Source organism: Mirounga leonina, unplaced genomic scaffold (genome assembly GCF_011800145.1).
Source record: "Mirounga leonina isolate KUSES-001 unplaced genomic scaffold, KU_Mleo_1.0 Mir_168, whole genome shotgun sequence".
Classification (NCBI taxonomy): domain Eukaryota; kingdom Metazoa; phylum Chordata; class Mammalia; order Carnivora; family Phocidae; genus Mirounga; species Mirounga leonina.
This window is the reverse complement of record NW_023270426.1, coordinates 43,278,534-43,306,528: the sequence shown is the minus strand read 5'-3', so window position 1 is coordinate 43,306,528 and position 27,995 is coordinate 43,278,534. Positions and strand designations below refer to the sequence as shown.

Sequence of the window (27,995 nt, the reverse complement as noted above, 5' to 3'; positions counted from 1 at the left end):
AAAAGATTTATATATTTATTTTATAGAGAGAAAACATACAGGTTGGGGGGGGTAGAGGGCGAGAGAATCTCCAGCAGACTCCCCAGTGAGCGTGATGAGCACTGAACGTGGGGCTCGGCCTGATCTCATGACCCAAGCTGAAACCAAGACTCAGATGCTTAAATGACTGAGCCACCCAGGTACCCATAACTGGTATAATTTTAAATTTTTGTATATGCAGTTGAATGATAAAGAAGAAGCTCTGGCTCATCAAAGAAAAGTTAGTTACATGCTTGCTCGGGCACTGGAAGAGAGAGACACCACCTCAAATGAGAATAAAGAAAAAAGTCCCGTGAAAGACAATTTTCCATTAAAAAACCTCTGGGGGAAATCTTCAGAATTCCCTGAACTGCATGATCCTGTATTTTCAAGTGTTCAAATTTTAAATTCTGCGGGCTGCATTTGTTCAATCCAGCACCTTCACAGAGATCAAAACTGCACAAGAACTCTCAAAAGATCCTGTTCTTTGCCATCAAATATCATATTTTGAAAATAAACCAGTTGAAATCAGAACCAAGAGCTGTTTCTATCAAGAGACTTTAAAAAAGGACTTAACAAATGTTGCTACATCATTAGAAGTTGTGCAGCTTAAATACTCATTTTCTACAAGAAATTTATTAGTATTATGTTGACATATTTTATAAATTACATTACCATACCTTATTATATTTTCAGTATTTGCCAACATCTTAAAAACAACAAAATGATTTTTGAGAAAAATAGTTACTTACTTAGATTGACTAAAGGGATCTTTGACTGGCTTAAGTAACAATATAAATTAATGCTCTAAGAAGTAACAATGCCTAGGAGTGACTGAATGTTAATTTTTAGATTACATATATTTTGTTTTATTGTATTTTTCAGGATTTTTCATTTGCCACAGGAAGTTTAATAATTTCCTTAACTTCAATTAAAAAGTTATTATGGTGGGACTTTGGCAGAAGTATATTCAAAACATTGTTAGTTACCTTTATAGCTTCTTTTTTTGTTGGGGTGGTGACACTTTGTAGCCAGATCTACACATAATTCTAGCACTCAAACCATTCTGATTTACCTTCTTGGTTTTGATGCTGAATTTTAAGCCCTTTAATTTTTTCTTTCTTTCTATAAATGTTACATAGTAAAGATCTTTAATAACTTCTGGGAATGTTACTATATTAATAACATCACATGTCAAAGGAACTGTATTACATTATTAGAAATTTTAATAAAACTTTTATCTAGTTATGATCTCTAGTAAAAAAAAATACATACATGGCTTGGCTACGTTAACTACTACTTAAATAGATGAGGTAACAACAGGGTAAAATGAGGTAACAACGAAGTATAAACTATTGTTGTGTTAAAGCAACACCATTTAGTTGGAATTAATAAATATTAATAAAAGATGAAAACTTGGCAAATAAATTTTGCAAAAAGGAGTAATGATGAGGAACTAGTGTTACTAGATATTAAAAATGCATTGTCCTGGGGCACCTGGGTGGCTCAGTTGGTTGAGCGACTGCCTTGGGCTCAGGTCGTGATCCTGGGGTCCCGGGATCGAGTCCTGCATCGGGCTCCCTGCTCGGCAGGGAGTCTGCTTCTCCCTCTCCCGCTCCCCCCTCTTGTGCTCTTTCTCTCTCTCACTCTCTGTCTCAAATAAATAAATAAAATCTTTAAAAAAATGCATTGTCCTGATAGTAATATAAAGCTACGTTATTTAAAACAATGTGGTACCAGTAGGTCAATGGAACAGGATAAAGACCACACACAGATTTAATACATGTAATGATTTAATATGTGTAATGATTTAATATGAAATAAAAGGTAAGAAAAGGAAAGATTTGGTAATGCTCAACAATAACAAACCTGGAAGTGTAAAAAAAAAAAAAAATCAAATAAAAAAGGTTCTTTTTTAATGTGTGTGTGTATAATATGTGTATATATATAAAATGCAAGTTCATATAAATTGATAAACTTTGGAACACTCTAACTGAAAAAGAATCTAAATCAACAGTTCACAAAAGGGATTACATATGGTTAGCAAATGTGAGGAGCTATTCAACCACAGTAGAAATTTTAAAAATGTAAATTAGAATGAGATACCAAATTAGCAAAGATCACAAAGATTATGTGAGTACTAGAAATGATGAGGTGAAACAGATCCTTTCATACAGTGTTGATGGGACTGTGTATATTTGAGACCCTGCATTCAATCTTGGGGGGTATACACTCAGAAGTGAAACTGCTAGATCATATGAAAATGCTCTTTAAAAATTTTTAAGGAAAGGCCAAAGTTTTCCACAGCAGTGACACCATTTTACATTCCAACTGATAATGCACAAGGGTCCCAACTTCTCCACATCCTCATCAACACTTGTTATTTTCTGGGATTTTTTTTTTTTTTTTTTTTTTATAGTAAAGATCCTAACTGGTATGAAGTGATATCTCATTGTGGTTTTGACTTGCATTTCCCTAATGATTAGTGATGTTGAGCATCTTTTCATGTGCTTATTGGCCATTTCTATATCATCTTTGGTGAAATGTCTATTCAAGTCCTTTGCCCATTTTTTAATATTTTTTTATTGTTGAGCTTTCTTATCAGATATATGATTTGCATCTTTTCACTCTGTGCTTATCACTCCTTTGATACATACAAGTTTTAAATCCTGATGTAGTCTATTTTGTCTTTTTAAAGAAAGCAGAGTTTTCTCTCTTGGTAGCAAAGAAACCAGATTCTAAGCACACCTGTTGGCTTATAGATGGAGAATACCATGTGACAAGGCATGTGGACTGCCTTAAGAAGCTGGGAAAGGCCTCTGGCTGACAGCTACCAGGACAAGAAGCACGTGCATTAAAATTACATGAAATGAATGAGTTTGGAAGCCAATTCTTCCCTAGAAACTCAGATCAACTGACATCTTGATTTTGACCTATGCAAAAAACACAGTTGGGCCAGGTCAGACATCTGGCTTACAGAACTGTGAGCTAGTAAATTTGTGTTACTTTAAGCTGCTATATTTATGGTAATTTTTATACAGAACAAGAAAAATAACAGTCCATAAAGCATGAGTATGTAGTGTTATATACATAATATATATTTTTATATATTAAATGGATATTAAATAAACTAGATTTATATGTATTAACATGGAAGGAATTAAAGTTTTGAGTAAAAAAAATTATGAGATGTACAGCCTATCACTCATAAAATTTTGAGACCCAAAACAATATGGTGTATTATTACACGTATTTTTATAAAATAGCAGTATAAAATCATGGAAGGACACACTCATTTCCTAAGAGTCACTCTCCTTTCGGGAAGGTGAAAAGGAAAAGAATGGAATGACATATTAAAGGACCTCAATTTCATTTGTAATTTTTTCTTCTTTTTTTCCTATTTAGTATATTAACATTTGTTAACTCTAGGTAGGAGGTATATGCTACATTTCTACTCCTGCTTCAATTTTTGAATACTACCCCTGCTACTACAAATCTGTGGCCAGATCACCAAAGTAACTGATGATTATTTTTATTAAGGTTTCCTTAATGCATTTTCAATTCTACATTTCAGAGAATTGAACTTAATCTTACTTTTGCACTCTCATCAAAAAAATCAGAATTAAGTTTGTTTTAAAATACATTTAATAAAAATAATCCAGTTTTACATATTTTACATGTGTGGAATATTTACAAATTCCTTCTACAGCATTTACTAAACGTTTACTATTTCTCCATTATTTGCCTTGACTATTTCCTTCAGTAGTAAAATACTGTCCAGTGATCTCTGTAACTAAAAAATTAGCTTCTTGGGTAATCCTCCTAGGTGAAAAAAAAATGAGGTTGTTCACATTTAATCTTAACAGCAATTCTAACCAGTCACTGCATTCCAACTACATTCATTTTACTTGCTTTGATTTGCTAATAAGACTTATTTAACATTAAGCATACAGTATACCAGTAAAAATTTATGAAGAAAATAAGGTACATATTGGTAAGTTCTCGCAACTCTGAGGTATACTCAGAAGTGCCCATATCCTTTTAAAAAGCTTGATTTAATTATTTTCAGTGGAAACAAATAACACTAAAATACCACATTCTGTACCACACTTACGAAACAGCTCACAATCTACATTTCTTAGCTGCCCCTCGGTCACTAGCTATATATTACCTACTTGGGAGTTTTCTGAATTCATTTCTTATGAAAATGAAAGTTTTACCTTGTTCCAAGGCCTGTGTTCTCTTCCGTTTTGTTGCTACAGCTGGATTTGACTGCTCCTTTAGAGTTTCCAATGGACAGTTTGGTCTTGGCAGCTGACATCCAGGTGTTGGCCCTGGCCGATTACTGAAATATTTAGTTTTCAATGCCTTGAAAAAGGAAACATACCAAGGAAAGTAGCGTTTTAAGTGAGTATCTGAACCGTGTTTAAGGAAATCTAACCTCCAGGGGCACCTGGGTGGCTCAGTCGTTAAGAGTCTGCCTTCGGCTCGGGTCATGATCCCAGGGTCCTGGGATCGAGCCCCGCATCGGGCTCCCTGCTTGGCTGGAAGCCTGCTTCTCCCTCTCCCACTCCCCCTGCTTGTGTTCCCTCTCTCACTAGATCTCCCTCTGTTCAAAAAAAATCTTAAAAGAAAATCTACCCTCCAGAATTTTGGGAATATTAAAAACACTATGTGAATACCCCACTTCCAAAACGAAATTAATTTCAAGAATTTAGATGAGCACATTACTACAAATAGACATAAAAGAGCTTAAGATCAGCTGATAATTCCATTACCATAAGAAAAAGACACTAAAGATTTTATTTGACAAAGCCAGAACACATTTTAAAAAATGTATTCTATCAAAATACAACTCACATAAGTTGTCACAACTAGTATTTTTCTATAAATTTCGAGTTTTACTATTAATGAAAACAACTTTCTAGATAATCTGACCTAGTCTCAAGTTTCTTATGATGGAGCTAATAAATATATGTGTATGGATGGAAAGGTAACGAGGTATTCTAATGGTAAAAATATCTAGCATGTATGTATTAATGTAGCATCATGTACTGCAAAAAAGAGATGGCCTATAGAAATAAATGTAGTAAACAGTGATTTGGTAGTCTGTAATAAAATTAAGTGGAAAAAAATCCACCTTGTATTCTTGGTATATTGTACATTAACATCATTTGTTAGATATGAAAACTTGTGACATTTCATTTTAATCAGTCTTACTTTATGAAGCCAAATCATTGTACTGTGATGCATTCCTTCATTTCCCTGCTCCAATTTTAAGTGTTTGTGACATTATCCTTTTTTGTTTTGTGCTTGTTTTGAAAACAAAGAAATTGGATTTTGCCCCCCAATCCGCAGGGCTTTTATTTTTTTCTTTGGTAACATTTCTCCCTTCTTTTATAAGAGCAGATATTCTTGGTCTTCCTAATGTTTTCTGAGTTTGATTCTTATTTCCCTTAAACAAGGGTATCAGTATTTGTTCTATTTACAGTATCTTTCAATCTCTTGTAAGCATAAGTTGTATTAAGAACTATACGGGGTGCCTGGGTTGCTCAGTTGGTTGAGTGTCTGCCTTCAGCTCAGGTCATGATCCCGGGGTCCTGGGATCAGGCTGCATGTTGGGCTCTCTGCTCAGCAGGGAGCCTACTTCTCCCTCTCCCTCTGTCTACCGCTCTGCCTGCTTGTGCTCTCTCTGTCAAATAAATAAATAAAACCTTAAAACAAAAAACAAAACGAAAAAAACTATGATTTTTGGGGTGCCTGGCTCGTTCAGTCACGAGAGCACACAGCTCTTGATCTCGGGGATTTGAGTTCGAGCCCCACATAGGGTGTAGAGATTACTTAAAAATAAAATCTTTAGGGCACCTGGGTGGCTCAGTCGTTAAGCGTCTGCCTTCGGCTCAGGTCATGATCCCAGGGTCCTGGGATTGAGTCCCGCATCGGGCTCCCTGCTCTGTGGGGAGCCTGCTTCTCCCTCTCCTCCCCACTTGTCCTCTCTATCTCACTATCTCTGTCTCTCTCTCAAATAAATAAAATCTAAAAAATAAAATAAAATAAAATAAATAAAATCTTTAAAAAAGAAAAGAACTGTATTATTTTCTTCCCCATTATCACTTTCTGACTATGACAATGATCAGGATGCATACTGGGACTGTATTTCATGGGGAAAAAAACCAAAACACTTTTGGCATTAGGCTAGCACAAACCTAATTGAAATAACCATTATCTTAACAAGTACAGAACCCTTATTTTTTCTTCTCTAGGTAAACTACTTGAAAGCCAATTAATTATGAAATAAATATATATTTATATGTTCCTTAACAAAAGTAAATTCTCCTGTTGTTATGTGTGCTTGATGTAATTTAATATCAGACTGAACAGCTTGTAGCCTGGGGACAAGATAAAATTTGTTATTCCTTAAAACAAAAACACATCTTTACAGTACTTAAAGAATGTTAGAATATCTTAAGAAATTCTACTTTTATCTATGCCAGAATTAAGATTATCCTCATATTTCCTAATATAAGAAAGATATGCTAAAATACCTGTGTTGCTGTAATTCGAGTACATGGGTTAAATAAGAATAAGCCTTGTATGAGATCTAGCAAGTCGTCTCCTGCTGCAATGAAGATGTGTTGTAACGGGATTCCAGGAAAACTCTTAAATGTCACGAAATCTGGAAGACTACACATGTCCTGTAAAAATATTTATAATTCAAACTTAAGGATTGAAAGGCATATAGTTCTGAAATGAAGAACTAAAACTGTCAAATGGAGAATGTAATGATTTCCATTGAATTGCTGTGCACCATTGTCAGAAATCATTTGGTCAGATTCAGTGGCCATCCGGGGCACTGGACTTTCCATCCTGGAACCATGGCCCAGTTTGTTCATAATCTTGTGGAGAAGACCTGGTGTTGTGAACGCTGCTATGACTTACTTCAAAACTTTGATTGACCACATTTTGGCACTATGGCAAGGTTGAACTGGTTCCTCTAACACCTGCTGAGATTCCTATAGCTATTCAGAGCTTGAAAAAATTTTTACCACAGTTTCAATCAGAAGGTAGAGTCTGATTAAAATTTCTCTTTTCTAGTATTTATTCTCAGGAGATGGGCTGTAATAGGGTTAGGAAAATCTAAAGGTTTACAATTTTAATTTAAGAATAAACAAATGAGGGGTGCCTGAGTGGCTCAGTCAGTTAGGTGTCTGCCCTTGGCTCAGGTCATGATCTCAGGGTCCTGGGATGGAGTCCTGCATCAGGCTCCCTGCTCAGTGGGGAGTCTGCTTCTCCCTCTCTCTCTGTCCCTACCCCCGACCCCCTACCCCCTTCCTCATGCTCTTTTTCTCAAATAAATAAAAATTTTAAGAATGAACAAGTGAGATTATCTTACTGAACTATAATATATAAAATTTAGCAACTTAAATTGGTGTAAATTTTACCCAAGATTTTTCTTTTTTGTAGACAAGGTAATGGGTTAAAAATATTCATGGTACTGAGACATCTTAACTGTTGGTGAAAATTCTATAAATACACCCTAAATCCACCGAGATGTTGATAAACATGAAATACCCATCAAATGAATTATCATGCAGCTGTTAAAAAGAAAAAGGTTAGTAATAAATATTAAGTAAAAAGAGCAAGTTGGTTGCAAAACAATTATATGGTATGATCCCATTTTTATTAAGACAAGACAGAAAATGCAACTCTATGTTTATGTGCTTGTATATGTATCCTCATAGCGAGACTTTCCACCAAACTGACAGTGATTAACCCTGGAATGGGAACTACTGGGATGGAGAAAGGGCAACATGTACAAAGAAGGCTGGACGGTATACCACAATTTTAACTTTCTATTTGATATAAATTTTTCAGAGTATATATTACTAGTAAATTAAGACAATGAATACATTTAAGTAATATCTACATGACATCAACATGAAGAATCCTAACTAAATTTCAAAGAACATGTATGAAGGCTTACAGGCCACTGTTCCTCAGTTGGTGTGCCCAAAGTTTCAAATATTCTTGTTAGTTGATCAAGGTCTGAATCTCCTGGCAAAAAAGGAACCTGAAAGAGTGAGATGCAGGTATTTCAAGGTGGTTTATAATAGTTACACAAATAATACTATAAATTTAATAAAAAACCTAAACTGTGGGGCACCTGGGTGGCTCAGTCGGTTAAGCATCTGCCTTCGGCTTAGGTCATGATCCCAAGGTCCTGGGATTGAGCCCTGCATTGGGCTCCCTGCTCAGCAGGAAGCCTGCTTCTCCCTCTCCCACTCCCCCTACTTGTGTTCCCTCTCTCGCTATGTCTCACTCTGGCTATTAAATAAATAAAATCTTAAAAAAAATACAAAACTAAACTGTTTAACAAAAATCAAAATGTAGTCTGAGGTATACTAGATGTGGCACTGGATCCTACCACTGCTAACCAAATAAAGAGCATCATGTTTCCCATTTTATTCACTCCAGAGATCTTTAATAAACACCATGTAATAGGTACTGTGCTAACTAATTAAACCCTAGGCATTTAAAGAGGGAACAAGACAAGGACACTTGGGTGGCTCAGTCAGGTGAGTGTCCAACTTTTGATCTCAGTTCAGGTTTTGATCTCAGGGTTGCAAGTTCAAGCCCCACACTGGGCTCCACATTGGGCATGGAGCATACTTAAAAAAAAGTGAACAAGACAGTCCTTGCTCTCCCATAGGGTGCATGTAGGGAATGCTGGTAATACAACTAAAGGGGCATCTGCCAGATGATGTTTTCAGTGAGAGCAGGATACTAGCATACACAGAACAGCACCTAGCCCACTCTAATAGGTCAAGGAAGGCTTCCTAGAGGAAGCAGCAGAGAAAGCTGAAAGATGAGAGTTAGCCAGAGGAAAAGTGTTAAGATGGAGGAAAACTATTCTAGCTAAAGTATAGGAGCAACGGTTGCCAGGCAGAAGAACATCTATATTACAATCTTATTTATTTTTTTTTATTTTATTTTTTATTTAATTTTTATTTTATTTTTAAAGATTTTATTTATTTATTTGATAGAGAGAGAATGAGAGACAGAGAGCATGAGAGGGAAGAGGGTCAGAGGGAGAAGCAGACCCCCTGCTGAGCAGGGAGTTCGATGTGGGACTCAATCCAGGGACTCCAGGATCATGACCTGAGCCGAAGGCAGTCGCCCAACCAACTGAGCCACCCAGGCGCCCTACAATCTTATTTAAATAATATCTTGGCATACTATTTCTCTGAAGAGGTATAATGCAAACTTTAAAAGGAAAAGTGATTACAAGTTAAAAATTAGAAACTAATAAATAATTAAAATCCTTGCTATACACAGACATTATTTCCCAATTCATTCTCAAACATCTAAGTAAATACATAGGAGAGTAAAAAAGAGTTTGCTCTGTGAATAACAGAGGCCTTCCATACTGTTAGAGGCCTTGAGAAAGTTTATCAACTCAATGAGAAGATAAGATCAAGTACCAGCTTTCCAACATTTCTATTACTGTGGACCACTACCACCACCTCCACCAACCCCTGTCAAAAAAGCATTTAACTCTACCAGTTATCAATTTATTCCAACCTCACCCTTTTTGCCTTTTCTGAGAAAACAGATGTGGACCTTTAAATGTGTTTCTTTTGGCAGCTGAAACATTATAGGAAGACTTCTGCTTCCTGGTTCTAGCTTATATGCCCAGTCGACTCCTGGGGCACTCTCAGCTTCTCTAGCAACAGGTTCCCATAACGGTGGGCACCTTCTTCAGTGCCCAGTGCACAGAGCCGCTTCCCTCTACAGAGGGTTGTGTAGCAGAGTGCCTCCAGAAAACCATCTCTCCCAGAATAGCTTTCCTCTGCATGTAAGAGGACAGATTTTCAACAAGTTCTGCCAACACAGCTCTACAGCAACTTCTCTATCATCCAGTGTGCCACATTGTGCCCTTTCCAAGGTCTCAGTCCCAGCGTCCTCTTCCTTGGGTGCTCTCAGTCCTAGGGTGGCTGCTCCTTTTGACTATTCATATATTCTTTAAAATATTCTCTTTGCTTGCTTTCTTTTTAAGATTTATTTATTTTAGCGAGAGACAGAACTTGCACTCGTGGGGGGGGCGGGTAGGCAGAGGGAGAGAGAGTCTTAAGCAGACTCAGTGCTGAGCACAGAGCCCAATACCTGAGATTGCAACCTGGCAGAAACCAGGAGTCAGACACTTAACCAAACGCACCACCCAAGAACCCCTCTCTTTACTTTTTATTAGTCAATCCTTCATTATTCCAACAGCTAATCATAGTTAACTCTTAATATTAAACTTCCCTCTTTAATATGTGGTTTCTATTTTCTAACTGGATCCAGATTTAATACAATCCCTATGTATAACACTGGACTATTATGTATATATGAAATGTGCACCCAAAAAAAGAAACCTGAAATTAACACTGCATGACTATTTTTAGGCATGCTAATATTTTCTTCTCATACTTCAGAAGATAATCTCCTACTCTGCAGACTACTAAAGTAAATTGTACTGTTAAGATCTGAAGAGGGGGGCCTGGGTGGCTCAATCGGTTAAGCATCTGCCTTCAGCTCAGGTCACGATTCCAGGTTCCTGGGATCAAGCCCCGTGCTGAGCTCCCTTTCCTTTTGCTCCCCTCTCCACTTGTGCTCTCTCAAATAAATAAATAAAATCTTAAAAAAAAAAGATCTGAAGAAAGGGACACTCATCATCATAGCCTTATAATTTTGTGGGCAAGCTGGCAATTTAATCAGATTTTAAGGATGGGTGTTTTAGTATGATGTAAAAAAAAAAAAAATTTTTTTTTTTAGTATTTATTTACGTAATCTCTATACCCAATGTGGGGCTCAAACTCATGATCCTGAGATCAAGAGTCACACACTCCAAGGTGCCTGTGTGGCAGTCAGTTAAGTGTCCGACTCTTGGTTTCAGCTCAAGTTGTGATCTCAGGTTTGTGAGATCAAGCCCTGCATTGGGCTCTGCACTCAGCATGGAGTCTGCATGAGATTCTCTCTTTCCCTCTGCCCCTCCTGCTCATGCTGTCTCTCTAGATAAATCTTAAAAAAAAAAAAAATCACACACTCCTCCAACTGAGCCAGTGAGGCGTCCCATGATGTAAAATCATGGATCTCAACTTGAATAAACCAACTATAAAAGACATTTATGAGAAAAAGTGGGAAATCTGAACACGGACTGGTATTGATTTATCATCCTTCCTTTTCTTGAGAGGATAATGGTATTGTAGCCATAATAAAAAAAATTCTTATCTTTTAGAGACATAGTAGTATGAAGAAAATAGCATATCTGGGATTTGTGGCAAAAAAAAAATGTGGTGTAAGAGAATTATAAAATAAAGCTGGTCATGGGTTAAAAACTGTTGAAGCTTATTGGTGGGCACACTGAGGCTCATTTTTCTCCCCAGAGACTCCCCTGCTGAAACTCTCATCCCTTCTGCTTCAATCTGGACTAGTTGCTTTCTGGGCCTGATGCACACCTGCTTCCTCAGAACTTCCTTTCACTATTAAATGAGGAATTCTATTCACCCCTTTTCTGTACTCAATCTCATGTTCTTGGGATCCTACATCTTTCTTTTTTTTTTTTTAAAAACTTTATTTATTGGAGAGAGAGAGGGACAGTGACAGAGAGCACACAGGTGGGGAGGAGAGGGAGAAGCAGGTTCCGCACTGAGCAGGGAGGCCAACGTGGGGCTCAATCCCAGGACTCTGGGATCATGACCTGAGCCGAAGGCAGATGGTTAACCTACTGAGCCACTCAGGCGCCCCTCGGGATCCCACATCTTTCTCTTGATTTACTGTCATGTAATAGTGAGCACAGCTTCCAATAAATTCCTAAGAAAGGAAGCAGATGTAAAATTTTTAGTGTTATAAATTGTATTTATTCTCAAAGCTAACTGAAAATACAAAAGGGCACAAAATTCTAGGTTGAAAATTATTTTCCTCCACAATGTGTTCTATTGTCTTCCAGATTTCAGTGTTACTATTAAGAAGTCAGATGCCATTCTTTTCCCTAATCCTTCATTATGGTTTCTATGTAAGCTCTCTGGTTTTCCTCTCTGTGGAAATAAAGTATTTTTCTTATACTCTGGTACCCTGAAATTTCACAATATGCCTTGGCATGGGTCTTTTTTCATTCACCGTGCAGTCTTTTTGGCACTTTAAGTCAATTCATATCCACCAATGCTGAGATATTGTCTTGTGAATTTCCTATCTTACATTTTCTTTGTTCTTTTTTGTTATATTCTAGGATCAATCCTGGATCAATCTGCTAGTTTTATTTTTTGGTCCTACTTGATGAAAGAATTCTTTAGCTAATTTTCCAATCTTTCCACTGTTTCTATTTGCTTTTAGTTACCCTATCTGGAAATTTTCAAGTATCCCTTATTCTTTGACTGTTCCTTTAGTAATAGAGCATCATGTTCTTGTTTTACAGATGCAGTATATTCTCTTAGTTCTCTGAAGGTGTGGTAGGGGTGGAGGGTTAATTTTCTCCTGCTACCTATTTTTCCCAAGTTTCTTTTTTATTTATTTTTTAAAAGATTTTATTTATTTGAAAGAGAGTGAGAAAGAGAGCATGAGCAGGGAGAGGGGCAGAGGAGAGGGAGAAGCAGACTCCCCGCTGAGCAGGGAGCCGGAGCGGGACCCTGGGATCATGACCTGCGCTGAAGGCAGACACTTAACCGACTGAGCCACCCAGGCATCCCATATCTAATGATCCTTGCCAATTACCTTATAATTCCTACATGCTGGAAGCCTTCATTAAGTATCTGGAAATCCTTGATAACTATGTAGTTATCACTGACTAACCATTCAAGGGTAAGGTATTAAAAACATTGATTAGAACTCAGAGGCTTTCTCTAGAAAGACTGGGTGGGGAGTTTAATGCCAGTTATCTGTGGATCTATTCTCTGGGGCCACTCAGTTCTTCCAGTAAAGGATCCTCTAATCTTTTGCCTGGGTTAAAGAGTTACTACAGCTTATTATAAAGGCTACCAGCATTCTGGGAGCTGAGCAGGGACCTACATTGAAGGTTTTACTGTTCAGTATACAGACTTTTATGTAATTTGCATGTTTTCACCCACATCCTCCACTGTCTCTAAGAATGGCTATGTCTGGAGATTTGTGTTTCAATTTCTTTAGAAAATAAACCTGTCTCTAGTGGAGGTATAAATAAGGTGGAAGTACAGTTGGACAAAGGGAAGTGACCTAGCTGTGTAGAGGGACCCTGGTATTAACGACCCATATACAATTTTTTTTTGACCAACCCAGTTTTTAGTCTTATACCTCATTATTGTCATCAATGATCACAGGTGCTTCTCAATAACTAAGCAACTTTAGCATTCTGTGTGCCAAGCCAAAACTGCCTCTAGTTGGCTTCTTTTTCTGTAAAATTTAAGCCGCCTTCATTTCTGGTTTTACATCTTCTGGCATAGTATTATGGGCATCTCCTAGTTTCAAACATGGCATTTATATACCTTTTTCAAGATAATTTATAAGGGTGAGGGGGGAGTTTTTGCCCTGCCATATTGAAAATCTTTAAGATATAATTATCACTTGGGCGCCTGGGTGGCTCAGTCGGTTAAGCAGCCGCCTTCAGCTCATGATCCCAGGGTCCTGGCATCGAGTCCCACATCAGGCTCCCTGCTCAGCAGGGAATCTGTTCTCCCTCTCCCTCTGCCCCTCACCCCTGCTAGTACTCGCTCTCTCAAATAAATAAAATCTTAAAAAAAAAAGAATGAAAGAGAGTGTGAACAGAGGGACAAGGGTGGGGAGGGGTAGAGAGAGAAAGAGAATCCCAAGCAGGCTCCACACGACCCTAAGATAATGAACTGAACTGAAATCAAGAGTCGGACACTTAACGGAGACACTAAGGCGCCCCTCCAACCTGTTGTTGTTTTTTTTAAAGATTTTATTTATTTATTTAATTGACAGAGAGAGAGAGAGAGAGAGACAGCAACAGAGGGAACAAGCAGGAGGAGTGGGAGAGGGAGAAGCAGACTCCCTGCCGAGCAAGGAGCCCGATGTGGGGCTCGATCCCAGGACCCCGGGATCATGACCTGAGCCGAAGGCAGACGCTTAATGACTGAGCCACCCAGGCGCCCTGTTCATTTTTAACTTGTCTCTCTCCACTTACTTTCTCAATGGAATGATAATTCATAACATTAGGGGCTATTTTTTTTTTTTAAAGATTTTATTTATTTGACAGAGAGAGACACAGTGAGAGAGGGAACACAAGCAGGGGGAGTGGGAGAGGGAGAAGCAGGCTTCCCGCTGAGCAGGGAGCCCGATGCGGGGCTCGATCCCAGAACCCTGGGATCATGACCTGAGCCGAAGGCAGACACCCAACGACTGAGCCATCCAGGTGCCCCAGGGGCTATGGTTATATCCTGGTAATGAATGAACTGTGTTTGGGGGAGCTGACAGATTCTCAAATGTAAACTCTGTGTTTTCGTGAGTAGCAGAGCTGTCACATAGCTCATCCACAGGACCCATCACTAGCACAGGGATTACTATTCATCTTCAAATCTAAATGTGTGTTTCTTCTGCAAGCACCCAAAGAAGCAAGCTTCTCCAAATGATGCAGAGAACTCACACCAAACTAAAAAAGATGTTTGAGAAGGTAACTTTTCTTTGTGGCATATAGAAGCTATTTTCTGTGTTCAAGGAACTAAAAACCTGTTTTTTATGTCTCGGGTTCACATTTCTTTAAATACATATCACTTGAGAAGAAGAGTAGGGGTTGGAAACTGGAAGGCAGGGAGGAAAACACTCTCAGCTTCAGAAGGATTCCCCAATATTCCTTTGCCTTCATCATTCAGAAAGGCTAAACTAAACTTTATAGCTCAAGAAAAGTCTCTAAGGCACCATCTTTATCTCCAGTGCGGGTAGCAAGACGATGTTTTATTTTAAGATGGTTCCAGTCCAGAGAAATGCTACAGGACCACCACATCTACTTAGTTTGAACAGAACTAAAATAATCTTACACACACTCTGCTGAGAATGCAGCTGTGGTGGCTGGTGTTACATATCTCCTAAAGTGTAATTTTTAACAGCCCCAAACAAAAAAAGTCCCAGGACTACAAAAGTGCATCCTAACACTTTTAGTTACAGCAAAGATGTTACAATATTACAGCCTGATGAGTTTTATTATAATTTTATTTTAGATTATAGAAACGAGTTATAATAAAATCTTTATTGTCCTCAATGAGAGGTCTTCTCATCTCACGTTAACAAAAAGGTTTGCTTTGGAGGAGGTGGCTTTTTTTTTAAATGGTCTGTTTTTTGGCCATTTTTGGAAGAATGGTGCTCCTCTCTAAGAATTATCTATGGGAAGATAATTCTTACACAAGTTATACAAATAGCTATTACAATATTGTAGTGTATACATCAATCCTAGACTTACCCTTAGAAGCAGCTCTGCTAATATACAGCCAACAGCCCACATGTCCACACCTACACCATACATTCTAGCTCCAAAGAGTAACTCAGGGGCCCGATACCACCTGAAGAACAAAAAGAAATAATGTAATCTTAAAATGGAATTATTAAAGTATTTCTTGGAGAAAACTCCTCAGCAAAACATCATCCCACTGATGAAATTCACTTTTATGGATATATTAACTCAAGAAAAACTGGCTATAAAACCTAGCAGTTCCAGGGCTCCTGGGTGGTTCAGTTGGTTAAGCGTCTGCCTTTGGCTCGGGTCATGATCCCAGGTCCTGGGCTCGAGTCCTGCATCGGGCGCCCTGCTCAATGGGGAGCCTGCTTTTCCCTCTGCCTCTGCCTCTCTTCTCTGATGAATAAATAAATAAAAAATCTTAAAAAAACAAAACAAAAACAAGCAGTTCTATACTGAAGATTATACACATCCTTGGTCCATTTACTCTCCCAATCATAGATGTTTAACACCTTCTCTCTCCTGAAACTCTCAACACCGTCCTTCCTCTAAGCCAATGACCTTACTTCCGACTTCACTGAAAAAAAATCCAAGTAATGGGGGAAAAAAAAAAAGGGAAAAAGAAAAAAAATTTCCATGGACTCACCTATGGTCATTTATAATTCACACAGTCTGCCTTTCCCAACTACAGATGAACTGTCCTAAACTGTTTTAATGCTAATATGTCAACTTGGGGAACCAGGTAGCATGGTACCATTTTCAAAGATACTGAAATTCTCTGTCTCCTACATCAATGTTTTCTTCTTCACTAGACTTTTCCCACTAACATTCGAACATACCATAATTTCTTCAGCCTTAAAAAATTAACTAAAAACAAAGTAACAAACAAGAAAAACTTCTTTAGGCCCAACTTCCTCTAACAGCTACCTCCACATTCTCTGGTTATTCTGAAAAGCTGTCTGTTCTTACTGTCTCCAATTCCTATTTTCTTATCCTTTTAAACCCTTGCAGGGGGTGCCTGGCTGGCTCAGTTGGTACAACATGTGACTCTTGATCTCACGGTCCTGAGTTCAAACTCCACCTTAGGCCTACATAGAGCTTACTTAAAACAAAAAAAAGCCAAACAGGGATGGCTGGGTGGCTCAGTCGGGTTAAACGTCTGTCTTCAGCTCAGGTCATGATCTCAGGGTCCTGGGATCAAGTCCCACATCAGACTCCCTGCTCAGCAGGGAGTCTGCATCTCCCTCTCCCTCTTCCCCCATGCTCATGCTCTCTCAAATAAATAAATAAAATCTTTAAAAAATTAAAAAACAAATTAATCCTGCACAATATAAACTTTCCGTTTTTTAAGTGATTCTTACCTGGTTACAACCTGATGTGTATAAGCTCTATTGGGGCTCCCAAATGATTTGGCCAGGCCAAAATCTGCCAGTTTTAGAACTCCATTTTCATCTAGCAACAAGTTGTTTGGTTTTAGATCCTGTATCATTGAGGTTTTAAATAAACAAGTAAGCAGGTGAGAGAGAATACCATAATGATATATTTAGTTGGCTTCACTTTAAACTTTGCAAAAAATAGGGTAAAACCCTAAATTTAAACAATAATCAGTATTTTTTTCATTGACGTTAAAATCTTACCAAAGCAAAATAAGATTGGTTATATTACTTAGTGAGACCTTGGATCAAGATCTTGGGTCACTGAGCTTCAATTTACCTACTTCATAGGGTTGCTGTGAGAATTAAATTTAACATTTTTCTATAAAGAGCCTACTGTAGTGACTAAGAACTCAATAAACAGTTGCTGCTATTTATTAAGAGTAATACATATTAACTTCAGTAAATAAAAATATTATGCACTTACAGAGGATGAGGAATATATTCCTCAAAATCTATACTAAAAAGATACTAACAATAACCTAAAAGGGATTCCAAGTTTAAGGTCTGAGAATTACGGACTATAAATTATATATTCTTAGCGATTTATCTAAATAGAGTGCCTAAGAACATCTACCTATTGAGATTTTCAGCCTTGTTTCAATAGCTGAATGTTTCTAACATTGACTCAACCATTTCAGAAACTTTCATTACTTCATAAAATTTTAGAGTTACTAGAAATATTTTTTTTCTAAAAATATTTTAGCATTGTATAATTTAATCCAGACTCTTGCTATATTTTTTTTCTGTTACAACAGTATAAGTATAGCACAAGAACACCGGACTTAAAGCCAAAAATGTAGATTCCAATACTCTGTCAGTTACCAGCTACTGACCTTGAAAAAATATATGTAACCTTGGTCAGGTGATGTAGCAACTTAGCTCTTCACCTATGAAAAAAATGAAGAACTGGGTCTCTTCCATTTCTAAATTTTACATAGTATTTTAGAGTCTTCATGTCACCACCTGGTGGAACAACTGAAGGGAACACCCAGAGGAAGGTGGGAAAAAATGGCCTGGCTCTATTTTTATTTTAACAATATACATATTTAGACTATTTATGTAATAATTGACTATATAAAACTTGACTAAAACATAAAGAATCAATCATACTTGGTTAAAAACCTTACCCTATGTAGAATCCAATGTTGATGTAAATATTCTAACCCTTGAAGAGTCATCAGCATGTAGGCTTTGATGTGTGATGGTGTCAGCACAAGACTATTATCCTTTATTATAACCTGTAAATCCAGTACATAATATACAATTATTCCAAATAAATCACACCATATAAAATCACATACAGACATAAAATGAATTTATCTACCATACAGGAGAATCTCAAGAAACACTGCCTAACTCTCCCCTTAGGAGGCACTGTCAGAATTTCCAGTTATATGGTTAGGGAAAGTATCTCTCCTGGTGCTTTCTCTCTTACTTCTTTGTAAAAGGCACTAACATACTGAACATCTGTTGTTTTGCTTGCCTGACGATGTACAGCCCCTTCTGATAATAGCATTCAGCATTCCTCTGGGAAACCACCTGGTTAAAATAGGACTGACCACGACCTGTGGCCTCTAGAGGTAGATACATGACTCCCGCATAGCCAACCACCACACTGAAGCCTACTGTCCAGAAGATTGGTTTAGGGATGGACATGTGATCCAAGCCAAGCTAATCAAACAGGCCAAATACTTCTGCTAGAATCAAAGCGAACAAATCACCTTCTTTCCTTACAGATTATTAAACTCTTAAGGATATAAGCATGAGGTGCCTGAGCCACTATATTGAGAAATTATGCCCATGAAGGAAGGGGAAACAAAGAAGAAAACAGAGCTGAATTAAAGTGCAAGACTGAGTTCTCATGGCATTATCTGAGAACTGTGCTTAAAGCCAATTTATTCCTAAACTTACAAGTTATATGAGCTAAAAGTTCCCATTTTCTTTTAGAAATCAGATTTAGATAAAAGGTATCCAAATTGTAAAGAAGTAAAACTTTCACTATTTGCAGATGACAATGATTTATATAGAAAACGCTAAAAACTCCACCAAAAAAACCACTAGTACTGATCAATGAATTCAGTAAGGTTGCAAGATACAAAATCAATATACAGAAATCTGTTGCATTTCTATATACTGATAATGAAGTAACAGTAAGAGAAATTAAAAGAGGGGCGCCTGGGTGGCTCAGCCGTTAAGCATCTGCCTTCGGCTCAGGTCATGAACCAGGGTCCTGGGATCGAGCCCCGCATCGGGCTCCCTGCTTGGCGGGAAGCCTGCTTCTCCCTCTCCCCACTCCTCCTGCTTGTGTTCCCTCTCTTGCTATGTCTCTATCTGTCAAATAAATAAAATCTTTAAAAAAAAAGAGAGAGAGAGAGAAATTAAGAGAACAATCCCATTTACAAAAAAAAAAGAAAAGAAAGCAATCAGATTTAGGCAAAATATGCCCTTTTCAGTGCAGAGTTCCATGAGTTTTAACAAAGACATCCAGTTGTGTAACCACTACCATAATCAAGATAGAGTTCTTTAACTCCCACCCCCACCCCAATCGCCTCAGGCCCCTCTATACCCAATACTTTCTTCTACTCCCAACCCTGGCCACCACTGATCTGATCTGTTTCTTTAGCTTCACCTTTTCCAGAACATCATATAAATGGAATCATACAATATATAGCCTTTTGAGCCTGAGTTCTTTCATTTAGCACAATACATTTGAGATTCCTCTATACTATTTTATGTATGGGCAGTTCATTTCTTTTTATCCCCAAACAGTATTCCATTTTATAGCTATACCACAGTTTGTTTATACATTCACTAGATGAAAGGTATTTGAATTGTTTCCAGTTTGGGCAATAATGAATAAAGCTGAACATCTATGTACCAACTGATTTCTGTGTAGACATATTTTGGTTTCTCTTAGATAAACACCTGGCAGTGGTATGGCCAGATCATTCTTTAGCTGTGTATTTAACTGTTTAAGAAACTGCCAAACTATTTTCCAAACTGGCTGCACCATTTTGCATTCTCACCAGCACTGTATGAGAATTTCAGTTGTTCAACATCCTTGAATTGTCAGTTTTTGAGATTCAATTAGTATTAAGGAAAAGCATAAGATCTTATTTTCTCAAAAATAAAACAAAAAACTTGGTTTTCAAAAGGAGGATATTCTGTGATAATATGGAAAAGGAACTCTAAATTCTCAAAGGCCTAATATTCATTTCTTTAAAAATAATGTCAATAAAGGTATAGGGAACTTGGCAGACAGAAATGCTTTGAAATCCCAATCTCTATATTTAACACTGGGCTAAATGATTCAGAAGAGAAAAGGAAATAAACATTTAGGTTCTCTTTTGATAAAAAGAGAAAAGAAAGTCCTCTGGGAATCCTAATCTTACCTCTAGATCAGTTTCCATAAAATCAAAGACAAGGCTAATATTAGATTTATGTCCAAAAGCATCAAGGAGCTGCAAAGCAAAAATAAATAAATAAATAGATAGATAAATAAAATGTGATTTTTCCATAAAATACTCAAAAATATTATACCAACTAAAGTAATCTTTAAAAATTTAAACAAGCATGTGGCCTGCTGATAATTCCCTGCTAAATTTGAATTATTTTATTAAATTTGACATTTATCCTTTTTCTTGCTAGGAATTAGTAATTTGAAGCACAAAAATACTAAACTTTATTTTTTTAAAAGATTTTCTTTATTTATTTGAGAGAGCAAGACAGAGAGCACAAGCAGGGGGAGGGGCAGAGGGAGAGGGAGAAGCTGACTCCCCACTGAACCGGGAGCCTGATGCCGGGCTCCATTCCAGGACTCAAAGATCATGACCTGAGCCAAAGTCAGACACCTAACAACCAACTGAGCCACCTAGGTGCACCTAAACGTTACTATTTTTAAAAAGTCGGGGCACCTGGGTGGCTCAGTCATGAAACGTCTGCCTTCAGCTCAGGTCATGATCCCAGGGTGCTGGGATCGAGCCCCGCATCGGGCTCCCTGCTCAGCAGGGAGCCTGCTTCTCCCTCTCCCACTCCCTCTGCTTGTGTTCCCTCTCTCGCTGTGTTTCTGTCAAATAAATAAATAAAATCTTTAAAAATAAATAAATAAATAAAAATAAAAAGTCACTAAATACTTAAGCTCTCCTCCAAAATTTTGAGTTATAATTAAGAAGTAAATTAATGAAAACCTCATCTCAGTCTCCAATTCTGCGCTCAGTATTTAAGAAAATCCTATAAACAGCAGTGGCAGCTATCATTCATTGTATGCACCCTCTATGCCAGGCTCTATTTCCAGGTACTTTACATTTTACATGCATTCAATCAATTAAGTAGTCTCACCACAACCCTCTGAGGTGGAATTATGGCACCAAGTTGTAGGGGAGCTTACTCAAGATCTTATGCATGCTAGGGCTCTCTACGCTTCAAAATGATTTTTGACAAAATTAGGCCGTATGCCAATACTAAATTTATTTCATCAGCTGTATAGCTTTAAAGACACTGCCTAGGGATGCCTGGGTGACTCAGTCGGTTAAGTGTCTGCCTTTGGTTCAGGTCATGACCCCAGGATCCTGGGATGGAGTCCCACATTCGGGTTCCCTGCTCAGCGGGAGTCTGCTTCTCCCTCTGCCCCTCCCCCCTGCTTGTGCAGGCTCTCTTCCTCTCTCTCTCAAAATAAATAAAATCTTAAAAAATAATAAGAATAAATAAATAAAGACACTGCCTACAGTATCAATTAAAATAGAAAATACATATTAGCCTGATAAACTTTTAAGCTTTTTTGAAAGGTTCACCTAAAATAATTCATCTTGCTGAGCTTTCAATCAACATCTACCACATTCAGAAATGACAGGGTCCCAGGACGCCTGGGTGGCTCAGTCAGTTAAGCGTCCGCCTTCGGCTCAGGTTATGATCCCAGGGTGCTGGGATCGAGCCCCGCATCGGGCTCCCTGCTCAGGAGGGAGCCTGCTTCTCCTTCTCCCTCTGTCTACCACTCTGCCTACTTGTGCTCTCTGTTAAATAAATAAAATCTTAAAAAAAAGAAATGACAGGGTCCCAAATCCCAGAAACAACTTAGATCATACTCACACCAATTATATTTGGATGACTTAGCTCCTGTAATAATTTTATCTCTCTTAAGGCTGTTCTATTTATACCTACATGAAAAGGCAAAGCACAATGTGAAAAATAATTCTGACATCTCAAATCTTATAAACATATTTTTGGGGATAGGTTAGTCTTTCAGGAAATAGCAGTGAATATAAGAAAAATAAGGACTATTTTGACAATTTTTTTTGATATCTGGTTTTCTTTTATATTACTTCATTTTCAAAAGAGCTTAACAATGACTATGATAAATGGTGATAAAAAGTATTCACTTTATACCATATCACTTGAGAAGACTGCTGGAATAACAATGTGATAGTGTGTTATTAAAGCAATAAGTCAACAGCTTCCTCTTTCTCGCATTATGTTAGAAACAGATTCTTTTTTTTTTTAGAAACAGATTCTTGATGCTAACAACAAAGTAGTGGTAAGACAATATCTTTCCCAATACAAAGGACAAAACTCAAAATTAAAAATAAGATGTGGTACTGTTAAATAGAAGAAGCGTCCTTTTTATAAAAACTAGTTCTTGATGACTAAACAAGACTTAGCATACTAGTACAAAATGCTATGGAGGAAGGGTAAAACCATGTTTTCTTCCATTTATCTATTTCAGTGTGAGCTTTCTGTACCTCCATGAAGTTGTATCCTGAATTTTCAAAGTAATTAGAAGCTCAGAAAAAGAATAAACAACTGCTTGCAACACCTTAAAGAGTAATGAAGACAGCAAAACAAGCCACTAATAACCTTGTTGCCTTACATTTACTCAGATGACTTGGATGACTTACAGGACTCTTAACATCCAAATGGTAGATATCACAAATATCCTGTCTCTATCCTGAGTTTACTCTTCTATCACCCTGCAATAACTCTATCTAGAACCACTCATAACTCTAATACGTTGCTAACTTCCTTAGTGAGAATAAAAACTTTTCCTGTTCTGTCAGATTACATGGAGTACTCACCATCTTTAGCTTCTGATCTATGTCCAAGTTTAATCTGCGGGGGGGGGGAACCCAAATACATTAAAAATGTTAAATTATTTATACTTAATTCATAACATATAAACACTTCAGAAACTTAGCCACAGTAAAAACACGTAGCAACTTATATGCAAGAAGGGAGTGGAAATCATGAATTTGAAAGGCAAAATTAACAATATAAGAAAGGACCAAGTACCTATCATTCCTTGCCCCTTAGTTTTTGAATTACATTCAAGTAATGGAATTAAGAAAATAAATGTCTCCTTTATCTTTGCAAGATTAAATGTACAAAAGTAACTGAGGGCATACTGACTAATAAACAACAACAAAAAATGACTTCAAGTTAGCCTACTTGGGAGGAAATATATGACATATAAACATAACATGTTTAATACGCCCAACAACATGTTCTTAGGGAACACATTTTCCAAAAACCAAAATTACAAATTATGATCGATATGGTTAAACTGTTACTATTAATACACATAACAAAACAAAACAAAAAAAGCACAACAAATTGCATTAATAGGTTCAGGCTTACACCAGTCTCTTACTCACTGCTTTATATAATGACTACATGTAACCAAAAATACAAAAAAAAAAAAAAATTACTTCTGGAAAAACACAGCTATTCTACCTTTAAAAATATCTCCCAGGGGCACCTGGGTGGCTCAGTCGTTAAGCGTCTGCCTTCGGCTCAGGTCATGATCCCAGGGTCCTGGGATAAAGCCCCGCATCGGGCTCCCTGCTCGGCGGGAAGCCTGCTTCTCCCTCTCCCACTCCCCCTGCTTGTGTTCCCTCTCTCTCTGTCAAATAAATAAATAAAATCTTTAAAAAAAATAAAAATATCTCCCAGCTAAATGCAAACTGGTACAGCCACAGTGGAAAACAGTATGGAGATTCTTAAAAAATTAAAAATGTAATTACCATATGATCCAGTAATTCCCCTACTGGGTATATAACCAAAGAATACGAAAACACTAATTCAAAAAGATATATGCACCCTATGTTTATTGTAGCATTATTTACAATAGCCAAACTATGAAAGCAACCCAAATGTCCATCTTTATCCATTAATCTCTCGATGGACATTTGGGTTGCTTTCGTAGTTTGGCTATACACACACACACACACACACACACACACAATGAAATATTAGCCACAAAAAAGAACGAAATCTTGCCATTTGTGACACGAATGGATCTAGAGGGTATAACACTAAGTGAAATAAGAGAAAGACAAATACCATATGATTTCATTCATATGTGGAATTTAAGAAACAAAACTAACAAAGAAAAGAGACAAACCAAGAAACAGTTAACTACAAAGAACAGATGGCTATCAGAGGGGAGGTGCGTGGGGGGATGGGGGAAATAGGTGAAGGGGATTAAGACTACACATCATGATGGACACTGACTAATGTATAGAATTGCTGAATCACTGTACTGTACACCTGAAACTAATGTATCACTTTATGTTAACTATGCTGGAATTAAAATTAAAAAAATAAGATTCCTGGTAATGATAAAAATAGATTAAAAGATATAAATAAATATATACATATCTCCCAGCGATATACTACAAACACAACTTTTTACTTAAAGGTAAACTACTATAACACCAAAAAAATAAGGCACTCAGTAATAAATCTGACAAAATCTGCAAAGCTTTCCAAAACTAAATAATAAAACAATATGAAAACATGCTTAAAAATGAGACTAAAATAACACATTCATGGATAGTAAGACTCAGTAATCATAAATATGTCAATTTTTTTTAAGTTCAACCAAATCTAAAGCTCAACAGCATTTTTTAAAGAACACTGACAAATCAATTCTAAATTTTATATGGAAAAGTAAGGATCTAAGAACAATTTTAAAATTTTTTACATTTTATAAACACAATAAAAATACATTGTTTTCACGAAGCCATCTACTTCCTCACCCAGATTAAACAACTATCAATATTTTGCCACACTTACTTCATTATTCATCCTCCCCTTTCTGCTGGCTAAAATGTTTTATAACAAACCTGAGATTTCATGTCATTTCATCCCCATGTACTTAGGTAAGCATCTCTAAAACACGGGACATTTTCTTACATATTCAAAATGCCATTTTCATACTTAATAATAATGCCATAGCAGTAGGTAATACCTAGTTCATATCTAATTCTCCTGATTGTCTGAAATTTCCCAACTAGCAGATAAAGTAGCCAAGAGATAATTTTGAAGAAAAACAGGTATGTTTATCTTATCAGATTTCAAGGCTTTTGAAAGACAGTAGTAATTAAATACACTATAGTATCTGAGCAGGGATGGAAAAAAAAAAATCAATGGAAAAAAAGTGTGCCCAGAAATGGCTCCAAGTATATACTGGAACTCGGCATTACAACTAATGCAGAACTTTTGTGTTACAACTCACCAGGAAAAGGACAGACTATCAATAATGCTGGGACAGCGAGGAAAAAATATTGGATCGCCATATTACACAAAGTAGAAAAATTAATTCCAGATGGAATAAAGACCTAAATGTGAACAGCAATACTTTAAAATTTTTAGAATATAGAATCCTTAATAAACGAGGTGGCAAGCAGACAAAAAAGAAAACCATAAAGCAAAAAAATGGATAAACTCAACCAGAACAGAATTATAAATTTCTGTGCCCCAGAAGATACTATATATAAACTAAAAGTCTAGGCAAAGACTGGGAGAAGATATCTGAAGTGCAGATTTCTGACAAAGGATCAATGTCCAGAATATAATAAAAAATTCCACTAATCAACAGGAAGAAAAAAATTTAAGCACCCTAACAGAAAAACCGGTAGGAGAAAGTCTAAAAAGCCAATAAATCTAAGAAAAGATGATCAATCTAACTGGTATTCAGAGAAATATTAATTGAAACAATCATATGCCAATTTTGATCCAGGTAACTGACAAATGTAAAATTTGACAATACAAACATGGTAAAAACGTGGAAGGAGGTTAAATTAGTCCAAGCACTTTGAAGAGCAATGACAATATGTGGTGAGGCTGATGCTGTATATTCCCTAAAACAGGCATGTCTGTAGGGCTGTATAAAGGGAAAACATAAAAAATAACAAAATAGCTTAAGTGTGTGCATCAAGAATTTGGGCAGGCAAATTTTAGTGTAGTTATATGATGGAATTTAATTATCAATGATCATATATAAACCACATCTACATGTATCCATGTAGAAGATTTCAGAAATAACGCGGATTCAGAAAAACAAACTGCAAAAGAATATTTACATATGGGGGGGTGGGCAGGCAGGTGGGCAGGCAGGCAGGCGGGCGGGCAGGCGGGCAGACAGCCAGCCATTGAAAGAAATAACCTAGAAGGCCACCAATAGAGGACTGGTTAAATAAATGGGGAAACATAAATTGAGTATGATCTTTTTAAAAAGATGAGGCAGAGATCAATGATTTTTTTAATAAATTTCAAAAGAAATGAAATTTTACACTTACCTCTAAACATACTTTAAAAGTCTAAGATACAATAGGTGAAAGAATATTGAATATTCATTTTTTGTAAAATTAAACATAAATGTTAGTAAATGAACAAGTGTAATACTTTATAGCAGAAAGACTAGATAATGTCTAAAATGAGGTAGGGGCAAGCACTCAAGAAATAACGATATAGGGTGCCTGGGTGGCTCAGTTGGTTAAGCGACTGCCTTCGGCTCAGGTCATGATCCTGGAGTCCCGGGATCGAGTCCCGCATCGGGCTCCCTGCTCGGCAGGGAGCCTGCTTCTCCCTCTGACCCTCTTCCCTCTCATGCTCTCTCTATCTCATTCTCTCTCTCAAATAAATAAATAAAATCTTTAAAAATAAATAAATAAATAAATAAATAAATAAAAATAAAAAAAGAAATAACGATATAAGCACATTATTTAATGTAATAGAAGTAAATACCAGAGGAAAACTATAGGAGTTGTGATTGCTCTAAGGAGTGAAAAACTGGGCTAGAGGAACCAAGCACCTTAAAAAGCCTGGGCCTTTTAACTGATTTTTAAAACCACAAAGCAGCATTATTTGAAATAAAAATTAAATGTAAAAGAAGATTCCATTGTGAGTAACCTTCAAGGGGTAAAAGTCTATCAAAGAGAAACAGGAGGGGCACCTGCATGGCTCAGTGGGTTAAGCGTCTGCCTTGGGCTCAGGTCATGATCTCTGGGTGCTGGGATGGGCCAGAGTAGGGCTTCCTGCTCAGCAGGGAGGCTTCTCCCTCTGCCCCTACCCCCACTCTCAAATAAAAATCTTAAAAAAAAAGAGAGAAAGGATGGATTCTAAATCCTAACTTATGTTAAAAAAAAAAAGCAACCCCCCCCCCCCCAACAAAACAAATCCCACTAGGACTTTCAAACAACTACATTAACTCAGTATGCCAACAATGAAGATTATATCAGTCGGGTTAATACATTTTTTTTTAGGTTAATACATTTTTAATCAATGTCCTAAGTATAATTTGAGTGGAAGTAAACAGACAATAAGCTCACAGATAAGAGGATTTCAGATTTTGATAAATGTTATGAAGATAATGGAGAAATAGGGCAAGGAACACTAGGGAAGTAGGGAGGCACACCTATTTTAACTAGAGGCCTCTATGTGGGGGAGACATTTGAGTGAAATCTAAAACTTGCCAAATTTTAGAGAAAAATATACTAGCCAGAAGGCAGGCAAATCCAACGATCCTGGGAATGCACTGAATTTAATGTGTTCAAAGGACAGAAAGGTCAGTGTGACCAGAACATAATGGACCACGGGTAGAATAAAAAAGGTAACTTTAGAAAGGGTCAGAATAGATAAGAATTTTTACACAGGAGTAGCTACAATGCTGGATTATAGAATTTAAGTTGGAAAACAGAGATGAGAGAAATCAGAAAAAGTAAAAAGATAACAACAGCAGGAATAATTGTGGAGAGGGTGACAGGGAGTGGGTGTAAGTGAATCAGGGGACTAGGCTTCAAAGGAGTTAGGAATTTTGAAGGAGAAATAAATTCAAATAGCAACAGGAA

The 27,995-nt window shown here is 37.1% G+C and overlaps 2 protein-coding genes and 1 pseudogene across 14 annotated transcripts in view; 2 read left to right on the top strand and 1 right to left on the bottom strand.

Moving 5' to 3' along the window:
* Positions 1-3,088, top strand: part of CCDC125 (coiled-coil domain containing 125) — a 29,220-nt gene extending 26,132 nt beyond the window's left edge. For 6 of the 7 annotated variants that reach the window (XM_035014575.1, XM_035014578.1, XM_035014577.1 and 3 more), the window contains one exon: positions 221-1,269. In XM_035014575.1, coding sequence (XP_034870466.1) covers positions 221-529 — 309 coding nt within the window. In that variant the 3' untranslated portion in view covers positions 530-1,269. Of the gene's footprint in view, positions 1-220; positions 1,270-2,780 lie in introns of those variants that run through there. The other variant, XM_035014579.1, reaches the window with a different exon arrangement.
* CDK7 (cyclin dependent kinase 7) overlaps positions 1-27,995 on the bottom strand; it is a 47,234-nt gene that overhangs the window by 17,395 nt on the left and 1,844 nt on the right. For 3 of the 7 annotated variants that reach the window (XM_035014581.1, XM_035014583.1, XM_035014582.1), the window contains exons 3-11: positions 22,941-22,974; positions 21,958-22,025; positions 20,265-20,333; positions 18,000-18,110; positions 16,798-16,916; positions 15,443-15,542; positions 8,003-8,089; positions 6,564-6,713; positions 4,239-4,386 (exon numbers count right to left, since the gene is read on the bottom strand). In XM_035014581.1, the coding sequence (XP_034870472.1) occupies positions 4,239-4,386; positions 6,564-6,713; positions 8,003-8,089; positions 15,443-15,542; positions 16,798-16,916; positions 18,000-18,110; positions 20,265-20,333; positions 21,958-22,025; positions 22,941-22,974 (886 nt within the window). Of the gene's footprint in view, positions 1-3,645; positions 3,841-4,238; positions 4,387-6,563; positions 6,714-8,002; positions 8,090-15,442; positions 15,543-16,797; positions 16,917-17,999; positions 18,111-20,264; positions 20,334-21,957; positions 22,026-22,940; positions 22,975-27,995 lie in introns of those variants that run through there. The other 4 variants (XM_035014580.1, XM_035014585.1, XM_035014584.1 and 1 more) reach the window with 4 other exon arrangements.
* On the top strand, positions 6,555-7,317 carry LOC118016874 (annotated as a pseudogene).